General features: G+C 38.5%; 1 protein-coding gene across 2 annotated transcripts in view; it reads right to left on the bottom strand.

Moving 5' to 3' along the window:
- Nucleotides 1–22,168, bottom strand: part of ppme1 (protein phosphatase methylesterase 1) — a 54,468-nt gene that overhangs the window by 6,796 nt on the left and 25,504 nt on the right. For both annotated transcript variants that reach the window (XM_073044033.1, XM_073044034.1), the window contains 8 exons: nt 19,363–19,414; nt 16,089–16,243; nt 14,411–14,501; nt 5,912–5,977; nt 4,592–4,736; nt 4,157–4,268; nt 4,017–4,061; nt 507–571 (listed from right to left, as the gene is read on the bottom strand). In XM_073044033.1, coding sequence (XP_072900134.1) covers nt 507–571; nt 4,017–4,061; nt 4,157–4,268; nt 4,592–4,736; nt 5,912–5,977; nt 14,411–14,501; nt 16,089–16,243; nt 19,363–19,414 — 731 coding nt within the window. The remainder of the gene's footprint in view (nt 1–506; nt 572–4,016; nt 4,062–4,156; nt 4,269–4,591; nt 4,737–5,911; nt 5,978–14,410; nt 14,502–16,088; nt 16,244–19,362; nt 19,415–22,168) is intronic.

The raw sequence follows: 22,168 nt of genomic DNA, 5'->3' as shown, positions 1-22,168 counted from the left end.
GCAGCAGCTCTGAAAACTCTGTAAAAGTCCTCAAACATGAAGTGATTTTTATCTTCTCTGATACAGAGAGCAAACTTGGTTTTATTTTAGGTTTGCACCATTTACAAGTTTAATGAATCTTAAGTCTTATGCAAAAAAAATTTCTAAGACATCTCGAATATTATCAGAGACTTTTTTTTCACAAAAATTACAATCCCATTCTGTTTATTTATCTAAAGTTATTTTAAAAATCAATTAATTTTTATAGATGAAGGGAACAGCTTGTGGCTACATCTGATTGCTGTTTAAAATAACATGCACCTTTTAGCTGATCATTAGTGAATTTAAAAAATACTCCTATATAAGAGGCAACAATTAGAAGTGATTGTCTATCCTTAAAAACCCCTGAGAATATTGATTGGTTGCTGGTTTTGGCTCAATTCTGGTTTAGAACAAGTTGAAATACAAATATCATGACTGAATTAAAACAATCCTGATAATGAACAACAAAAAACAACTTTGCTTACTTTGTCTGGTGCATCTTCATGTACAGCATGGCCACATTGTGGTAGAACTTGCATTTGAAATTTTCCTTTAAACAAATAATTATACAGAGGCGCATTAGTGATCTCATCATTAATTAATGCTCCTAAACAGCAGAAACAGTCACCTAGAACTATCCAGTCTATGCCAACTCTGAGCAATCCAATTCCTCCAATATTTTTTCCTGCAATCTATTCTTCCCATGTTCTCAATATCTCCCCAAGAATTCTTCCAAGCACTAGGCACAAGGAGCCATTTGCCAGTCTACCTACCAAAATACAGGTCGACCTTTACTAATCTGACTACCTGTAATCCGGTTCCTTCGATAATCCGGCACTGATTTCAAATTTTCCATGCAATTGTAATTTCAAATTTCCCAGGCCACTGTACCAATCTGCTGCACACTGTTTTGGTTGCGCTAGATCTGTTCACGTGTTGGCGCACTCTTGTTAGCAGAGACAGGCGATTCCTGCTTGTTTTCCTGCATTTATTAATATCATTTGCCTGGCACCTGCCCATTTCACCCACCAGTGGCGGGGAAGCTGGTGCACGCTGGGTCGGTCTGTCTTCCCATCTGCCTGCTGGCAGTCGCACACTGCCCTCTGACGTCGCCCGGCTGGCACTCCATTCTCTTCTGCCTACAACCTCAAATCAGACGTGGTGACCCGCTGAATTTAAGCATATTACTAAGCGGAGGAAAAGAAACTAACGAGGATTCCCACAGTAACTGCGAGTGAAGAGGGAAGAGCCTACCGCCGAATCCCCAGCTGCCTGGCGGTGGCATGAAATGTAGCATATAGAAGACCTCCTTTCTCCGACTTCTGCTTCTGCTCACCCAGATGTGCTGCCACCAACATCAACAGTTTTCGAAGAAACTGTTGTGCCAGTTTCAGCACCAGTTCCTGATGCTTCACTCATTTTTCAAAATGAAGATGTTGATGATCTTGACAACCCCACACTTGCAGACATGTAACTTTGCCTGAAGGTATATTAAATGTCTCACTTTCTCTTCTAAAGTGCTCAACTGTTCTGTTTAAGTTAATTCCTGTATATTTACCTGTACTCTTTATTTTATCTGTGCCTGTACAGTATATTACTTTATTAAAAGTGCACTTGCTAATCATTTAATATTTCTGTTTCATTACTATCTAACTTGTACTGATTTGCATGATATTTTAAAGTTATGAAGAGGCAGTTAGCTATTGCTTAATGTGATCCTTCTGTAATTTGGCATTTTCACTAAACCGGCACTCCTCAGGTTCCAATGGTGCCAGATTATAAAAGGTTGACCTGTACATACTTTTGGGATGTGGGAGAAAATCAGTCACTTTGGAGAACATGCAAACTCCATACAGAAAGCATCAGAGTTCAAGAATGAATATGGGTCACTGACCTGTGAGAAAACAGCTCTATCTGTTGCATCACTTCACCAAAACAAGTAGTTTATACTTAATTTCTTCTTATGATCAAGAACTTGGAAGTATCCAGAGGGCTTCCAGCCAGGTACAAGTATCGGTTATAACCAACATTTTGATGACAAACTCTGCCAAAGATGGCCAAATCTCTGTTGAAGGGCAGAGTTTGTCATTGAAAATGACAAAGGTGCCCAATCTCTATACACCTCTATCCCCCACCAGGAAGATGTCAAAGCTCTCTGCTTTTTTCTGGACACTAGACGCAACCAGTTCCCCTCCACCACCACACCTCTGTCCAGCAGAACTTCTCCTCATCTCAATATTTTCTACTTCAGCTCCTTCCACTTACTTCAAACAAAAGGTGCAGCCATGGGTACTCGCATGGGCCCCAGCAACGCCTGCTTTTTTGTCAGCTACGTGGAAGTCTATGTTACAAGCCTACACTGTGTCACTCCCCCACTTTTCCTATGCTCCATCGACAACTGCATTGGTGCTGCTTCCTGCACCCATGCAGAGCTCATCAGCTTCATCAACTTTGCTCCAACTTCCACCCTGCCCTCATATTTACCTGGTGCATTTCTGACACCTCCTTCCCCTTTCTCAATCTCTGTCTCTATCTCTGGAGACAGTTTATCTATTATAAACCCACTGACTCTCACAGCTACCTGGACTTTACAACTTCCCACCTTGTTACTTATAAAACTACCATCCCCTTCTCTCAATTCCTCTGTCTGCCACATCTGCTCTCAGGATGAGGCTTTTCATTCCAGAAAAATAGAAGGGGCTTCCTTTCCTCCACTATCAATGCTATCCTCAAATGCATCTTCTCCATTTTGTGCACATCTGCCCTTACCCTATCTTCCCACCACGCTACCCGGGATAGGGTTCCTCTTGCCCTCACCTACCATCCCATCAGCCTCCGTGTCCAGCACATAATTCTTCATGACTGCCATCTCGAATGGGATCCCACCACCAAGCACATCTTTCCCTCCAACTCCCCCAGACTTTCTGCTTTCCTCAGGGATTGCTCCCTATGCAAACTCCTTGTCCATTCATCCCTCTCCACTGACCTCCCTGCTGACACTTATCCTTGCAAACAGAACAAGTGCTACACCTGCCCTCATAACTCCTCCCTCACTACTATTCAGGGCCCCAAACAGTCCTTCCAGGTGAGGTGACACTTCACCTGCGAGTCTGTTGGGGTCATGTACTGCATCCAGTACTCGCTGTGTGGCCTCCTGCATATCGGTGAGACCCGACATAGATCGGGAGATCTCTTTGCAGAGCACCTACACTCTGCCCAGTAGAAAAAGTGGGCTCTCCAAGTAGCCACCCATTGTAATTCCACTTTCCATTCCCATATGTCAATCCACGGCCGCCGCCTCTACTGTCATGATGAGGTCACACTCAGGTTGGAGGAGCAACACCTTATATTCCGTCTGGGTAGTCTCCAACCTGATGGTATGACCATTGATTTTTCAAACTTAACTTCAGCTAATGCACCCTCCCGCCACCCTTCCCCATTCCCATTTCCCTCTCTCCATCTCCTTACCTGCCCATCAACTCCCTCTGGTGCTCCTCCCCCTTTTCTTTCTTCCATGGCCTTCTGTCCTCTCCTATTAGATTCCCCCTGCTCTAGCCCTGTATCTCTTTCACCGATCAACTTCCCAGCTCTTTACTTCACCGCTTCCCACTCCCAGTTTCACCTATCACCTTGTGTTTCTTCCTCCCCTTCCCCACCTTCTAACTCTGTCTCATCATTTTTTCTCCAGTCCTGCTGAAAGGTCTCGGCCCAAAACATCGACTGTACTCCTTTCCACAGATGCTGCTTAGCCTGCTGAGCTCCTCCAGCATTGTGTGTGTGCTACTTGGATTTCCAGCATCTGCAGATATTCTTTTGTTTGTTAAGTTTATGGTTTACCACATTAAAAGTCCCAAAGAGTATTAAGGAAGATAGTTTGCGTTAACCCTTATGAAAAGGTATTGTGTAAATTGGCTATTTATTTTTACAACTAAGCATTTACTCTCACATCTGTTATTGAAATTATTCCAAAATGTTCAAAAACATTACAGGATTACCTTGCATTTGACCAATTGTGAGGTCTCGATCCAATCTGTCGACACCTACAACAAAGATTTTAAATGGATTTTTGAAATTACATAAAAGATATTTAAGCATTTTCTACAAAGAAATAGAATTTAACCAATGAAGAGTGTACCTGCTAGTAATAGTAGCTTGGAAACTGGGCAACTAAGAAAGAGGTTGGATAATCCTCTGAACCACCCTTCCCAATACTTTTCAGTTCTGGATAGTTCGATACGCCAGGTATACTGAAACAAAGAATAGTCAACATATTTAACCAGCCAGCCATAGAACACAATACAGATTTAAGGAAGAGGAGAAAACAAGCAGTCAATCATAACGAAATAAGTCTAGATTCTAGCTGGAAGTACCGAACCTATTGAGTATTTACAGCATTTTCATTTATTTTAAGTAGTTAACTATTACCATAACACAGCTGAAAAACAAAACTAGTGAGTGACGAATACTTTCTCTCCCATTCCCTTACCCCACCATCCATAAGCAAAAAACTTTTGCAACAAGAACATAAACCAATGAATATTAGTTTATACTTTTATCCAAATTAACTTACTTCAGCTTTATCTTCTTTTATACTTGGTTCAATTTTTTTCTCCTTCTTTGCCACTCCTCCTTCTTCCTCCTCCTCCTCCTCTTCGTGAATAGCAGTATCTACAAGAGATTGAGAGCTCCCTGGAGTGTTGGTATCTTCCTCGTATCTGCATGGAATCAATTCAAAATTACCTCACGACTTTCAATATTTTAATCATTCTCACTGAACTATCTTATTAGCCTTACCAAATTAGAATCCAGAGGAAACACCTATCAAAGTTGGTACATGTTTCAGTTACTTAATTTACGTGATCATCTGTAGCTATCACTGGTATTTTCCTATCCATTCTGAAACAGATGGAACAATTATATTGCCCATCTTTTTCAACAGAATGCTCCATTTCTTAATAACTCAGAGATGTTATTATCTTGAACTGTTAGGGAAAAATAGCAGGGGGCAAACAGCACATCGAGAAGGTATAGGCTAGAGACATGGCTCCCTAAAATTCATGCTCTCCTCCCATTCCTCTTTAATGCATATTCCCTTCTTTGTAATAGTATCCAGAGGCATGAAATCCACTGCATTTAAAATTATTGATATCCTGCTCCTCACCTTCTTTCTTTCAATCTCATCATTTTCTTTTTGATGTTTATTTGTTTGATATATGGACAAATAAATCATCAAATTTAACAGAAAACCCATACCTTCTCCACAGACCATCCCTCTCTCCGCACTGTCTCAAGGGGAACTAGGTTTTTAACAACTTCAGTATTTTATATGACTTGATAATGAGCTTCTGACCCAATTCTTCTCATCTGCAAAATCACCCATCACCACTCAATCTGCTAGTTGAAACTTCATTACGTGATAGTCTTCTCTAAATTCAACTATTCTAATGCTTTCCTGCCTGGCCTCCAACCCTTCAAAATTCACAGCTCTTACCATAACCAACTCAAATGCTGTTAACCAAGCACCAACCATATTCCACTAATCCATTGTTTTCATGTTCACTGATCTTCTCTGGCTCTTAATCCCCAAAAATTAAAATGATTTTTCTTCTGCTTATATCCTTCTTCGGCCTTCACCAGGGTCCAAAATTTGTTGTCCCCCATACGTACTTAAAATGCCTTAAGACTTCTTAGCTAATTGAAGTCCTTATGTAAATACAGGTTTCAATCAACGTAAACCATTCCTTGAAGAAATTCAGATTTTTTTAACATGGGGATTCAAGAGGCAAAACATTACATAGTCCAAATTCTGCTAATGTGGAAACTAATTTATATTCTTGCAAGGACTGTAAACAGACAGATCTATTGGTGAGGGAATCAATAGTAATATTACCGTTTTATTTGACCAAGCATAGATACTCTTGCTGATTCCAGATTTCTTATCTGACCACTTTTTACACTGCAAAAAAAAAAGTTTGGAGAATAGTTTCTATTAAGTAGCGTACACAACCTGCACAATATCACATTAACAAAAGCTCTGAATATTTTGAAAGCATTGGAGGAAGAACAGACAAATAATAATTAAATTCTTGAAGTGAAATAATCAGCTATATATTCAGAATTTGGAAAACTCAAAAATATAGAAGAGATCCTCAGAACATACAAGAGCACTTCACAAACAAAGAATTACTGATTTGTAAACAAACAAGGCAAGGCCCTGGCCACAAGATACAATGAAAGGCAATTTTTTAGGAGGAATTGAGGGATAATATACCCACATTTTTCTCAAGAATGCTTGCAAATCTATTCCATCCACCTGCACAGGCAGATGGGATTGTCAGTAAAACTGTATCAGAAAGAATCTCAACAATTCAACTTTCTATCAATACAACCTGGAACTACCAAATACTGGTACCAAATCAAAGCAATGCTGTTGCATCAATCCTGGAATTACTCCAGTATACATGCTGTATTACTTATTGTGTTATCAAGTCATGTTAATCAAAGAATCTCGAATCAACTGAATTCAGTGAGGGCAGCAGCTGTAACACCACCCAATAAAGAAGGGAAGAGAATAATCTTCCAAAATTTCTTGAATTTGTACTGATCAGAATTCAACCTGGAAAATAGGTGTGCCAGAAGTTTCTCAGTAAAATGGATTGTCACTGTCTTCACAAATGATCTTAAGATATTCACTGCCCAGCTTCATACTTGAAGTATTTAAGCAAAGTGTAGTCCACATGGAACCACATATCAAGTATAACTTGTCAAACTCAAAGGGGATGAGAAAATTTAGTAAAGAAGAGGCATCAACTGATTGAGAAAGTTTCAGATACCTTAAATTTTGGCACTGTTATATTATTGCAGCACAGTCTTTTTTCTTTGAAGACAATTGATGGCAGCATCAGATAGAGGCCAGAGTTGGACCCTGATATCCAGCTGCACTGAAGCTTTAGTAAGCCTCTTCAAAAAGACACAAATGACACCAAAATTCGTGACAGATTAAGGAAGGATGCCAGATCACCATCCTAAAGAACATGGTCCGTTAACATTTACCCTACTACTTCAAGACTACTTTGACAAATGTTAACTTCTAACTTCCAGATTTTTTCTTAACCCAAATTTTAATTTTTTATACTGCCCTTTGACCACGTCAGCTCCAGATTTTTAATCCAGTGGCATTAACAATACACTCAACAAAATCAGAACTGTCACTACCTTATATCACCATCTTACATATTGTCATTTTTTTTGCAGCAACAGTGCAGTGAAAAGACATAAAATTACAAATAAAGAATGTAAACAAAAAAAGGAATAATGTTGCATTCACGGCGGAAGGGGAAGAAGCTGTTTCTGAATTGTTAAGTCTTCAGACTCCTGTACCACCTTCATTATTCTATCTTATTCCTGGCTAAATGAACTATTCCCAATACACTTTTTCTAACCCTCCTTTTGCCCCATAAACGATGCCAAGAAAATGCAACATAGCTAACTGCTCCTCTTGTATTCACCATATGTCAGTTTTATGTAAACTCATAGAATATACAAGTTTTAAAATCAGTTGCTTCATGCTTTCTACAAAGAAATTAGCTCCAAAATGTGCGATCTCACACTTTGATGTCATTTCTCAACATACTGATGAATCAAGCTACAGCCCTACAAATAGACTGCAGGGATCATGTTCTGTAAAAACAATACTTACTTAAGATGTGTTCATACCAAATGACATTTTTCAAATATATTTTTAATTATGTTCTTGTTAACTGCCACTGTATTAAGTAGCTGACAGATCTTATAATCTGTTAGCTACAAATTTAGATCAATATATTTTCTAATAGTCAAGACTTAACTTTTATTCTGCATGTGTACAAATGTGCATAAATCATTTGATTATATTTGAAGTATAGATATGTGATCTAAATTTTCCTATATGGAGTCTTCTTACTCCCGTTGCTTTGGTAAGACAAGATGCAAGGCTATACAAAAGATAACAAGGCCAGTCATGATGAATGATTTTGATCCAAACATTGTTCAATTCCTTCCTATAGATGCTGCCTAACCCACTAAGTTCCTTCAGTTCCTTTGTGTTGCTGTAGATTTCCAGCATCTGTGGTCTGTTGTGCCACCAAAGTTAATAAATGTTGAAGTATTTTTAAACTGTTCCTGGGTTACAAACACCTGACACAGAGACTCTTGCATACATGAACAAGTGTTTGGGAGATTAGAGGGCTGAATGGGGATGGATATGCTAGCTGCACTGGGGCTGCAAAGAACTTCTGCTGGGTGAGAACGGAGCACTTTGGCATGCCTTCTTTTCCCACCCCAATCCACAAAGATTGGGCACTGAGCAGAGGTGGGAGTACTGAGCAGATTCATTTGCTCAATCACTAAGTCAGTGACGTTGTCTGGAGTCTGCACTTTCTGCACCTGCTCCATCACAACATGTATGTTTGTGATCACTTTCCACACACTGATTTTGTTCATTTCCTACTCACGACAAGTCCAGGTTACAAACAGTTCTAAGTAACACAACCCCATCATATCACAGCACTGCCTACAATGATTATAATCTGCAAAAACCTACGAGCCTAATGATGCAAAATTCAACACAGAGGGGAAAAGCTACTGCAAACTCAGGATAGAATTCATATATTTTTCTCCTAATTTTTAGTTAGCATTGGTACAAGAGTTATAATAGGAAATTCAAATATATTTTATTTTTCACATGCACCTCAGAATTGGAAATTGAATATTGTATGTAATCACAAGAAAATTCTATTGTGCAGGATATTATGTGCATTCAGAGAACTATAAACTCGAGATCTGAAAGGCTCAAGGAAAGACTAAAGAATAATGTACAGCTGGGCAGAGACAACAAACATTCATGATATTGTGGATTTAAATTGGCTTGGCCATATGAGATAGAGGGTAGTGGTGTGGAGTGTTGTTCTGAATGGAGATTTATGACCAGTGGTGTTCTGCAAGGATCAGTGCCGGCTTCTCTGCTTAAAGATAACATGAAAAATGGTAGCATTGTGGATAGTGAGGATGGTTATCAAAGGACGCAGCTGGGTATAAACTAAATAGAAAATAGACAGAGAAAGGGCAGAGTTTCATCCAAGCTAATGTGAGTTGTTGCACTTTGGGAGGTCAGATGCATGAGGAAAGTATACCGTATAGTAAATGGCAGGATCCTGGCAAGCACTGACATACAGAGGGGCTTGGGGTGCAAGCCCATAGCTCTCTGAAAGTGGCAACGCATGAATAACATAGTAAAGAAAGTGCATGACATACTTGATGCACTGGTTGGAGCATTAAGGATAAAAGTCACATTGCAGTGATATAAAACTTCGGTCAGGCCACATTTGGAGTATTGCAATGCAATTCTCCTCACCTCATTAAAGGATGTGGAGACCTTGAAGAGGGTGCAAAAGATGTCCAGGCCTGGATTAAAGAGTATTAGTTATAACAAAAAGGTTAAACAAAGTTGGGATTGTTTTCTCTGGAGCTTTGGAAGTTGAAGGGCAACACATAGAAGTATATCAAATTATGATTGGCATAGATGGGGCAGATGGGCAGAGTCAAACACTAGAAGGGATAGCTCTTAGTTTTAAAGAGGGCATTTTCCAGGACACTGCCTGAATTAGAGAACATACCTTATGAGGAAAACTTGAGTGAACTATGGTTTTTCTCCTTGGAGACGACAGAGGATGAGAGGTGACTTGATAGAGATGTATAAGATTATGAAGGACATAAGACAGCCAGCAACTTTTTCCCGGGGTTGCAATGGGCAATACCAGAGGACAATGTTTAAGGTGAATGAAGAAATGTTTAGGGGAGATTGCAGAGATCGTACTTTTATTTTAAAAACAGAGAATAATGGATGTCTGAAATGTACTTTCAGGGCTGGCAGTAGAAGCCAATAGGGACACTTAGATTCTTAGATAGGCACACGAATATGAAAAAAAAAGGTTATGGGCTATATCAAAGTGAAAGGCTAGATTGTGCAAGGAGTAAGCCAGCGCACCATCATGGGGTCAAAAGGACTTTACTATGCTGTACGGTTCTACATGCTAAAGTATATTTAATATAGTATGAAATTATTTATTTTCTTCAATGACAATTAAGTTTTCAAGGTGGATTTGCTTCTAAAAGAGGGAATTTGTATTTTTGGACTTGAAAAATCAACAGAATTTTGATGCCTGACAAAAGTGTATACTGTACTAATGCTACTTACTTTGAAGCTCAACAACTAAGATGGGAACTAGTTACTTTGTTGCATGTTTTAAATTTTTTGAAATTCCCCAGTCGTGTAGTTGTAACATTTTAAAGTTTACAGACATAGAAGAATTTATGATCATTAAATTCTGCGTGGTAGCTTTTAGTTAATTAACACCCTGGAAATCCCCATTTCTTTCACTATTGAAGATTGCTACCTCACACTGAAAATTTATCCTGATCATGAGTTTGTAAATCTAACGTGAGCAAAGGACGTTGGAAATGGCAAGGGTAAAGTGCTGGAGGGATGTGGGACAGGTGGTAGAGGAGTGCCAGGGACAGGGGGTAGCATAGGTGCAGATGCATCTAGCATGAAGTACCAAGCAAGGTAATTTGATTCCAAACAATTGGTTTATAGATCACTACAGAATGTCTCTCTGGTGCTTCCTGCTCCCCCCACCCCCACATCTCCCTTCCACTTTTCCTAACCATGATTCCCCTTCCCTGCCTACTTCCCACGCTCAGTCCACCATCGAGACCCATTATCCAAATCAGATTTATCATCACTCACATACGTCATGAAATCTGTTTCTTTTTGTGGCAGCAGTATAGTGCAATATATAAAATTACTACAGTATTGTGCAGAAGTCTTAAGTACCCTAGCTGTATATATGTGCCTAAGGTTTTTTACACAATACATCAGAGGAAACCACATTACTTGGTCCATAGCTTATTCTCACTTAACAGTTTTCACACAGCCTCAGGAAGAAAGTGGCACACCCATCACTTCTCAGTGGCAATATCTGAACAATTACTTCATCAACCTTTACAACCAATATTTTTGGTTTTCTTCTGATGACAGTGCAAGGCAATCATTGTTGTATTCTGATTTATTTTCTGAAGCTTGACTAACAATTCATGCTTGTAAAAATTCTGGCCCATATCTCAACAAACACACAGATGTCAGACTAAAAAAATATTTTTACAGACAAGTTGCTGATGGCCTCAGATATAGATTCTCAATGGCTGCTTTCTGCAGTCAACCTGGTATACAAGCCCTTCAGAGAAGGAAATTTATACCAGAATCACTGTTTAAACAGCAAAGGAATCATAATCAGGCACTCAGTGCTCAAAAACACTGTTTGGAATATCTTTACCAGAAGGGCTGTAGCTCTTCAAGACAATGGTACACCACTATTATTTCAAGAGTAATTATAGCTGGACAATAAATGATGACCTTTGGACAATGTCCAGGTGTCAAAAATGAGGACTGAGGGGAAAATATAATTGATGCCAGGAATAACTGGACAATTTAAATCCAGTATAGAGGTTAAAAATGATGATAAGGCAGAGATGGGTGCTGTCCATGTATATATAAAATTTAATGACAGATTTTCAGATAATGCACTGAGCAGCAGCAGCAAGACCTGCCCAGACATCATCCCTGATGAAGATGATAGTGTTTCATAGAACTGTTGGTTAAAGTAGATACCTGTACCCAGCTGGAAGCCCAGGAGTTTATTAAAATTAAAGATAAGTCAGTGACTGCAAAAGAAAGAAAATGCCATGTAGTTACCATAAATCTTGACAATGAATATATTTTGCTATAAAATAACTTTGTTCAATGAGTACCTTGCCTGTTCTTATTAATGCAGATTCTAAATTGTTTCTACTACTGTACATGCATGGCCAATGCAGGGAAGATAGGCAATTATCTATGAAACCTATGAAATCCTCTTTTACTCGGAGTCTCTGAATTGCAGCTCTTTAGCCACTGGACAACCACTGGATTCCACAACAAGGAAATTACCGTTCTCAGGCTCCGTACATTTAGGGTGTATATGACTTTGGTCCCATTGAACCCATGAGGCTGGGATGTCTTGCCCACCCAAACCCCCGTTTGTGCGAATGCTGGGTAGCTGAGTGAACTCAGCCTTTTCTCCTTGGAGTGACGGAAGATGACAGGTGCCCTGATAGAGGTGTACAAGATAATGAGAGACATTGATCGTGTGGAATGGCTAGCACGAGAGGACATAGTTTTAAGGTGCTTGGAAGAAGGTACAGAGGAGATGCCAGGGGTAAGTTTTTTTTTTATGCAGAGAGTGGTGAGTGCGTGGAATGGGCTGCCAGCAACGGTGGTGGAGGTGGAAACGATAGGGTCTTTTAAGAGACTCCTGGATAGGTACATGGAGCTTAGAAAAATAGAGTGCTATGGGTAAGCCTAGGTAGTTCTAAGGTAAGGATATGTTCGGCACAGCTTTGTGGACTGAAGGGCCTGTATTGTGCTGTAGGTTTTCTATGTTCCTATCATAACTATACAGACAAATGTGCGCATTAGTTGGAGCTCATCTTGTGGTCCTCTTAACTCAAGCGCTGCTCACTCAGTCTGCGTGAAAGCACATATCTTCTGAACATCGCTCAAAATCCATCTCAAACAAACGGGTTTTCCCACAGGGCTATTGGTCCTTCTCCCTTGAAGTCATTCATCTGTACAAAGCACCTTGTATAACAGGGATGGCTTCCTCAACCATCAACCCTCCTGCCTTCTCCCAGCTCCCACCAAAAAGACTTCGACACACACCAGTGTCCCTCAAAAAAAACCTCTTCGACCAGTGTTATTTAGAAACTTCTTTCAACTCCACCATCCTGACTGGCTGACACCACATTCCTAAGATGAACAACAGCCTTACCTCAGCTCAAACCAAAACAGTCTAAAAGTAGAATAGACTGCTCTTACAGAACTGCTAAAAAGTAATGCCTACAGCACAGCAGTAAAGATCTTAACCTGAGTGCTACAATTATTTGTGTTCCTACTTCATTGTATCCATAAGGAAAAGATATGCAATTGAGAACTTTGAAAATTGGAGAACAAGCCATGCAATTAAGATGTTTTTCATATTTCACTTGCAGAACAACAGTAACTCTGTCAGCAATGGAAAATATACATGACTTTCATGTAGCAACTGATTTGTTGCAGGTTATATATTTCTGAAAATCCATCTGATAAAATCGATCCTCCTTGTTCCGGCACTTCAGCAAACTGTATTTGCTTGAGTCAATATATTGCTGCAAACTAAAGCCCTCTTTAAGCCAAGCTCCTTTAGAGTGTGAAATCTGTAATTAAGCAATCTTTTATTCTTCCTTTAACATTGAAGATGAAAGCACCAAATCCAATAAAACTAAGACTTGCTTCTACCTTTCAACATTTTTTCCACAGATGATTACTGCCAATTGCAATGACTAACTTCCAAACAGCTCAATAGCATGAAGTGTAGCCCAATAACTAATAATGGTACAAATTATTCTCCTCCAAATTATTCATGCACATTACTGTGATCTATTTACAACTGGCAAATATGAAATCAAAAATGCTGTCAAGGGGGCTTGAGTCATAAAGCAAGAGTGTTGACAATGATGAACATAACACACAACAACTGCTCACCAAAATTCCTTTTTTGATAGTTCCTCACAAGCTTTCCACCTCTACCACTGAGAAGGACAAGGGCAGGATGTGTAAGGGGCTACCACTGTGGCTGGCTTCATTCCAAGTTACACACTGGAAAATAATTTGCTTTCACTTTACTAGAACTGCATACCCAACAGGATAGGAGTACCTTCATCAAAAGGACTATGGTTTACCACCACCTTTGAAGGTAATCAAGCATGGATAATAAATTCAAACGTCCCCAGTAAAGTTCTCAAAAATGAATAACAAATAAAATTCTATACAAAACACCATTAACCACCACTAGTTAACTTTTGTTGGCTTAATACTCATTTTTCAATCATTCCCAATTATAAATTATCTGCATTTTCTTAAAAGATTTTTCCCTATGCGATTCAGATTTGATTTTTGGTTCAAAAATTCTCAAAATGCCTAACTTCCAAACCAAGATAAAACTTGCAATGGATGGGACAGCAACTTGGGCATTTTTTCCCCCCAAGGTTCTGATCAGATTGCAACATTCTGCTTGATCTGGCCCTTGGATGAAAAGATTGTTGACTTATTCTACTGCAAAGTTACTTCTTGCTGGAAGAGGAGTAACTCATACACCTGTAGCTCGTGACAAATGAATGGTAGACTGATTAAAGGAAGGGGTAGTGTGACAGAAAGACACCCTACATGTATATAGAGAGATGAAGGTGCTTGTTGCACTCAGAAAAGTAATCTCACCTCCATTCAATAGCTTTTTCAACAGAGCTGAATACTTTAGGTCGACTCCGTAAAAACGTTTGCATGCTGTTTAAAGCATCCATTGCTGTGCCTAGAAATGTTTTTAAAACATGTTACAGAATGCTATGAAAATTATTTATACATATACAACAGTGAAAATTGTCACTCAGTGATTTATAGAAATCCGTGACTCAGAATCTGATGAGACCTACTTTTAAAAGAAACACTATAGTACTATGCAAATGTCTTAGGCACATGGAAAAAAAATTCTATAAAGCAAAGATGCTTTCAAAAATAATGAAAAGTTTCTAAATATCAAAAAAATACTATAAAGGGCAGTAACAGGAAAAACCCAAATCAAATTAATATTTGGTGTGACCACCTTTGCTTTTAAAACTGCATCAATTCTCTTAGATACACTATCACACAGTTTTATAAGAAAACCAGCTTACAGGTTGTTCCAAGCACCTTGGAGAACTGTGGCAAGTTATTCTGCAGAGTTTGGCTACCTCGCTTGCTTCTGTCTCTCCAGGTAATCCCAGACAGCCTTGATAATGTTGAGATCAGGGCTCAGTGGAAGTCATACCATCTGTTGCAGAACTCCTTGTTCTTTTCACCGAACATAGTTCTTTATGGCCTGGGCTGTGTGTTTGGAATAATTTTCCTGCTGTAGAATGAAGTTGGAACCGATCAGACACCTTTCTGATGGTATTGTGTGCTCAATGAGAATCAGCATTGAGGATTCCAACTCTTCTACGGACAAACTGCCTCCTATGAGAGCCAAAAATTTCCAATTTTGACTTGTCAGTCCAGAACATGCTGAATTGTTCAGCACCCCAGTCCTTATTTTATGCATAGATGAATCGCTTCGGAGGAATGGCTTTTTGATAGCAACTCTTCCATGAGGGCAACTTCTGACAAGACTTCTTCGGACTGTAGAGGACTGTCCTTGGGTTCCAGTGCTTTCTGTGAATTCAGAGTCGAAGGCAGTGCTGGACTCCTTTCGATTTAGAAGGGACGCCAGTTTGATGTACCTCTCGTCTGCTGCACTCAGTTTCTAAGGCCAACCACCGCATTTCTGGTCCTCAATCTTGCCTGTTTCTTTATGCTTTGAGCTTGGACAGCACATCTTGAAACTCCTGTCTGCCATGTGATTTCTGCTTGGGAGAGACTTTGCTAATACAGGATGACCACCTTGTGTTGTGATGCTATGTTCACATTTGCCATGGTGTGAATACTGATGATTGCAGGGTTAAATTGTTTCATCTGCCACACCCCCCTCACCTTTTAGTTTGGTTGTCCTTTGCCTGGTTTGATTCCTCCTACACCCGTTTCTGTTTCAGTTAATCAGTTTAGTTCATTCAACTCATGATGTCATTGATCATGAGCATCCTGTTTATTATCTTTGTTTAATCATGCACTGGGCTATAAACCTACAAAATAATTAAGTTTTAAAAAAATGTTACTTTAACAACATACAAAAAATTCTGTGTAACATTTAATTTTTTGGAAAATGAATGTTTGGAAATCTAAAATTTGCTCTTTTCAACTGACACACTAATGCAGAAGACAAAAAAATAAACATCTAAAACAATATTTATATTAAAATCACTAGGATGCCCAAGACTTTTGCACAGTACTGTACTTTAAGTATGACGTAGTAATTTAAATAACCCACCTTCTACCACATCAATCACGCAGAGACCCAGAAGAGATGGCAGAAAGTTATTAGCGGCAGAATGAACAGCTATTGCTCCACCCATACTATGGCCAATCAACAGAATTGGGGGAGCGTCTGCACCATACAATGTGTCAATTATATCTCCAATGTCTCTGTAAAGGAAAAGTATACAGATTTAAAAAAATACATACAAAGCTTTCTTCTCAACAAAGCTGACTTACAGACTATTTTACCCTTATAACATCCAGTTGGGTTATCAAATCTTGGTGCAATGTGCTAAACAGCCCACTGTCAAGATATTTATCCCATGGCAGTCTTTTCTAATTCAATGTACACATTTCTTGATTTGCATTTGTTATATGAATGTGTTAACCTTTAGAATTAAAATGAGTACTATATATACAAAACATTTATCAGCCAATCTTAGATCAAATACTAACATGTTTCTCCCACTTCCAGAGGTAGAAAGTTGGTTTAAACTTGACAAAATAAATTTGGATGCTACATTAATATTGAAATAAAGCATCTTTCAATGCTGCAGGTAAGACTATGCCTTCAATTTCTTGCATTTTTTATGTATATAAATACACAGAAATGGCCTTATATCATTCTGGAATCTTGAAAAGATGAAAACTAACAGTTAAAGTTGGTTTACTGCCAGTAAAATTCTCCAAAAGCTTCTAAAATAAAAAAAACAAACTTGAAGTTTCAAGATCAAAAGGAATTTTAAATATTTTTAAAAAGTAATATTAAGATTAGAAATTAACAGGCTTAACAAGACAACAGACCTAAACTATTTATAATACATTTTAATTGCAGTTTAAGTGTCTAGTTTAGATGAAAAAGGACTTCGTGCTTTCCTGATGTACATGACAAATAAACTCTTCTGGGTTTCCAGCTGGGTACAGGTATCGATTATAACTGATGCTTTAATGACAAATTCTGTCATCTTCATGAGATGGCAGAGTTTATCATTGAAGCATTGGTTATAATCGACACGTGAACCCAGCAGGAAGCCTGAGAAGAGTTTAATTGCTTAGTCTAGGGTTAATTTCAAATTAAAGCTAATCCCGCCATTTGAGTATTTCTGCAATTTTGCATCACATTTCCATTTCAATGTGATGAAAAATTCTGCAGTGACGTGGACAGCAATTTCCATGAAACTAATGTCTGTCTAACAGCAAGAATTCTAAACTGTATTTATTAACTGTTCTGCTTTTGATTTTGCAAGTACAATAGAGAACACACAGGATATCTGCAGTTCTATATTTATCAATTAGAGTATTGTACTGGCATTTAACCAACAGAATTTCTCAGAAAATTTAATTTTTATAATCACAAATGTCTAGATAATACTTAATGTTTTAAAATCTGCTCTACTGAACAATGACATAATTAAGTATTCTGTCTTATGGATAATCTTAAAGGAAGAGGAAGTATTATTAATAGGGAAGAGTCCAAATTAGAAATACTCAATCAAGCACAGTCACATACAACTGACTGTGGCTGATGGTTAATTGTTAAACTATCAACTGCAGCATGTTCACTTAAAAATAGGCTGCTGAATCAGAACTAATACAGAGCTTAATGTCAGAATTGTTACGGTATTTATTAGCCAGCACCTGTATTTCAATGACAGGCAGATTGGGACTGGGTAAGCACACAATCCACTTACTCTTATCTGGGTTCAGAATAAACCCAGATGGCAAGTGATTATTGTTTCTTATAGATTTGCTCACGAAGTACTAAAAATAAACAGGTTATTCCTTACTCTTTTGCTGTCATGGAGTATCAGCATTCACCACAGTACAACACAAAAGAAAGGTAATTACAAATAAATACTAAACTAATTTTGAAAGTAATTATAATAGATCAATCCTGTCCATTTTCCTAGTGCCTGCTTTTCCCCTTCTTGTTCCTTCCATGCAAACATATCTCATAAAAAGCTGCTGTCTTTCAGTGGAAGAAACTGCAAATAGAAAATGCAAATACAAATAAAAGACAAAACTGATTAACTTCGTACCTGGAGTATCACCATCTTTGGCAACACCACCTTCAGTTAGCTATTGATAGCCAACAGGGACACAGCAGAGCAGCACGCTTAAAACCTATTCTTAGTTCTGATGAGGGATCACTGACCTGCAATATTAAATAATTGTTTCTTTCCCTCCACCGTTACTGTCCAGCAATTGAATATTTTCAGCAATTTCTGCTTTTATTTTTGAAATACACACAGTGGCTTTTTCTCAGAGTCTAGTAGGAATGGCACCTGCCTCAGTAATCCTGCTGAACTACTATTACCCATCAAGCTCAGGCTAAGAATCCAGTGCAGCACTCAATTGTTTAGTAATACCAGTCAGATAAAATGCAATTGTTTTCCAGCTCTACAGTGTTGAATAATGAGGGCCAGGAATAAATATGATTTCTATAAATAAATATTAATAGTTGAAAGGTAATTAAATAGGGTCAGTAGAGTTAAAAGCAGATTCCATTGTGCAGATAAAAAAGAAATTACTTCCACTGATTGGCAAATCCCGTACAAAGATTATGATCTTAAAATTAGAGTTGGAAGATTTAAGAGTGAAACTAACATTTGCATACAAAGACCAGATTAAAAAAAAGTCTGGAACTCTCTCCTGTAAGAGTCACTGGATTTTGACATTTAAAATTTCCAGTACTCAGATCAATGGTTTATTTTTCTCTTTAAAGTCACCAAAGGACATTGAGCAAAGGGAAATAAATAGATATGAGATGGTTAACAGGCATGATCCAACTAAATGGGATAGTATTACTTCAGCAATAACCACACAAAGAATAACTATCAAATTTGTTTTTTTAAACAGTTTCAAATTCACCCAATCAATAATTAAACTTTGAAACCACAATCATAAATGAATCCACAGACATGATCCGCTGGAAGTGTTGTTGCAAGTCTAACCATGAAAAAGTAAATGGAAAACTCCACACAGTTTTGGACATACTATAACCATGCATTATTTATTAAGTGTTTGGCAATGTTTCTGGAACACTTGCATTTCACACTCAAGATGCAAACTGCTAGTCAGGATGTACCTCACCATGGGAGATCTTGTCAACAGATGGAGCAACCCACTTCACAAGAAAATTTCACAGATTGCTAAGAAACTATGAAAAGGTCCTAATGACCTTGCAGTAACACAGAGTAAAAATACACTGGAAGGAGATAAACAATTTGCTATTGAGTAGCTGAATCGTTTACAACATGAAATAAATTATTTTACTGCTTTTGTACCTGGACATGGTTTCTGCAGAAAGATCTTCACTGTTTACAACTTTTGTATCACCTGGAAGATAAATAGAACCATCAGTTAAATGTTTTCATAACAATTGGTTTCCCATCTTCTTAGTAAAAAGAATAAATGATTTGATCTTGATGCAGTTTGGCTTCCATGTTGCAATGAACAGGAGACTACCAAAAAATTACAGAACTTGGGCAAAAGGGAGGAACTAACATAGCTTGTAGTAGGAATGTTTCAGTATTGACCTCACCAAAATATTGTGCACAGGAACCCCTTTGACTATGTCCACAGTAAACAAAACAAAGGGAGTCATTTAGGTTAGTTCCACTTGCCAACCCTCATTCCATATCCTTGTCGGTCACAGCATAAATATACATCCAGGTATTTTTAGGAGCTCATGCCTTTACCACACATTTATACAGCAAGTTTCAGAACCCCACCCCCTCCCCCAACTCTTGGGATGGGAAAACAAACTTGCCTTTGAATTTTTACCGATCACACTGAACCCATACCTTCCAGGTATCAACTTATCCACTGGTATAATTTTTTTTTAAAAAAATTGTCATTCCTATTCACCCTATTTTGGAATCAAATCATTTCATCCACCTCAGTTAAACCTTCTCTCAGTTCCACAGAGAACAGCTCCATCTTAACAATCTTTTTTCAACCTTCTGAAGTCCTGGTAACATCCTAGCAAATCTTCTCTATTACCTTGCTTGAGCCATCACATCCTTTCAGAACTCTAATGAGTGGCTAACCGTGACCCTGCTATTACATTATATGCAGCTCTAACATGACTTCCTGGTTTGTATGATTAGCCAATAATCATCACAGTAGGCCATCTTTACATGGTATCCTGGTTAGTCCTATTACCTCAGTCGATCACATAATCCTTTTAAAACCCTTAATCACCTCCTCTTCCACAATATTGATAGGCAGCAGTTATAAATCATTATCAGTGTGAAGTTCTCCTGTATACACCCTTTTTTTGTCCAAACATGTTTTGTATCCATTTAATCTAAATTTATTATGTAACATGGAATAGTACAATGCAGTATAGGCCCTTTGGCCCAAGACGTTGTGCTGACCTTTTAACAAAGCTCAGCTCATTCCTCCCACATAGTCTTTCATTTTCCTTTCATCCATATGTCTGTCTAAGAGTCTCTTAAAGATCCCTAATATATCTGCCTCTACCACAACCCAGTTCCATGCACTTACCACTCTCTGTGTGTAAAAAAAATACTACTGCTGACATTCCCTATACTTTCCTGCATTCACATTAAAAATTTGTCTATTGCCACCATGGGGGAAAAAAGTGCAGATTGTCCACTCTATCTATGCCCCTTATCATAATCACCTCTATCAAGTCTCCTCTCATTTCTCAGGATTCTAGTACCCTGAAATAAATTATAACAAAAGGAACTGAGAAGTTACCAAATGATGTAAAAGGGAACGAAATTTTAGGGCATTTTCATCAAATTATCATGATATCTTTTCTAGATCATCATACTGTTCACCCCACAGTGAGGACTGGATTAATGAGAAAGCATAGTCTGCAGAAGGACAAGACAAATTAGAGGAATGGGCAAGCAAGTAGCAGATGGAATATAGTGCAGGGAAGCGTACGGTCATGTACTTTGGTACAACGAAGAAAGGCAAAGACTACTTTCTAAACTTGGAGAAAATTCAGAAATCAGAGGTGCACAGGGACTTGGGAGTCCTTGTTCAGGATTCCCAACCTGGGGTCCATGGACTCCTTGCTTAATAGTTTTGATCCATGGCATAAATATTGGTTGGGAGACCCCTGCTCTAAAGGTTAACTTGTAGACTGAGTTTGTGGCAAGGAAGGAAAATGCAACATCAGCATTCATTTTAAGAGGACTGGAATATAAAAGCAAGGATATCGTGCTGAAGCTTTATAAGGAATTGGTCAGACCGCGCTTGGAGTACTGTGAGCAGTTCTGGGCCCCTTATTTAAGAAAAGATATGCTGACAACGGACAGGGTCCTGAGGAGGTTCAGGAGAATGATTCCAAGAATGAAATGGTTAACATACGAGGAGTATTTAATGGTTCTGGGCCTGTACTTGCTGGAGTTTAGAAGAATGAAGAGGTATATCATTGAAACCTTTTGAATATTGAAAGGCCTAGATAGAGCGGAGGTGGAGAGGATGTTTCTTAGTGGGTGAGTCTAGGACCAGAGGGCACAGCAGCAAAATAGAGTTATGTCACTTTAGAACAGCGATGAGGAGGAATGTCTTTAGACAGAAGGTATGAATCTGTGGAATTCATTGTCACAGAGAGCTGTGCAGGGCAAGTCATTGGGTATATTTAAAGTGGAGGTTGATAGCATCTTGATTAATAAGGGTGTCAAAGGTTACAGAGAGAAAGCAGGAGAAATGGGGTTGAGATGGATAATGAATCAGCCATGATGGAATGGTGAAGCAGACTTGACAGACTGAATGGGCTAACTCTACTCCTATGTCTAACTATCTTAACTTCTATTAGTCTAATTGTCTAATAGAAATTATCTCCAACATAATACTGCTACAACATAAGAAATTTACTTTAGTTCTCTTTATTATAGACTTTACCAAGCCACAGACTATCACCTTTCCAATATCTATTTGAAAATAAAACAATCTGCTTTCCTACAAACTTGAAAACATTAGTATTTCTTCTCTGACTCTCCCCTTTCCTTTTTGGACCTATTCAAATGAAAGGTTAGCAATAAACATCCATTACAAGCCCTCAAACTCTAAACAGCTTTCTCAACTATATTTCCTTGCACCGCCCCCTAT

Source organism: Hemitrygon akajei, chromosome 4, assembly GCF_048418815.1.
Source record: "Hemitrygon akajei chromosome 4, sHemAka1.3, whole genome shotgun sequence".
NCBI classification, from domain to species: Eukaryota; Metazoa; Chordata; class Chondrichthyes; order Myliobatiformes; family Dasyatidae; genus Hemitrygon; species Hemitrygon akajei.
Note: the sequence above shows the minus strand (reverse complement) of the source record. Positions and strands in the feature narration are given on the sequence as shown.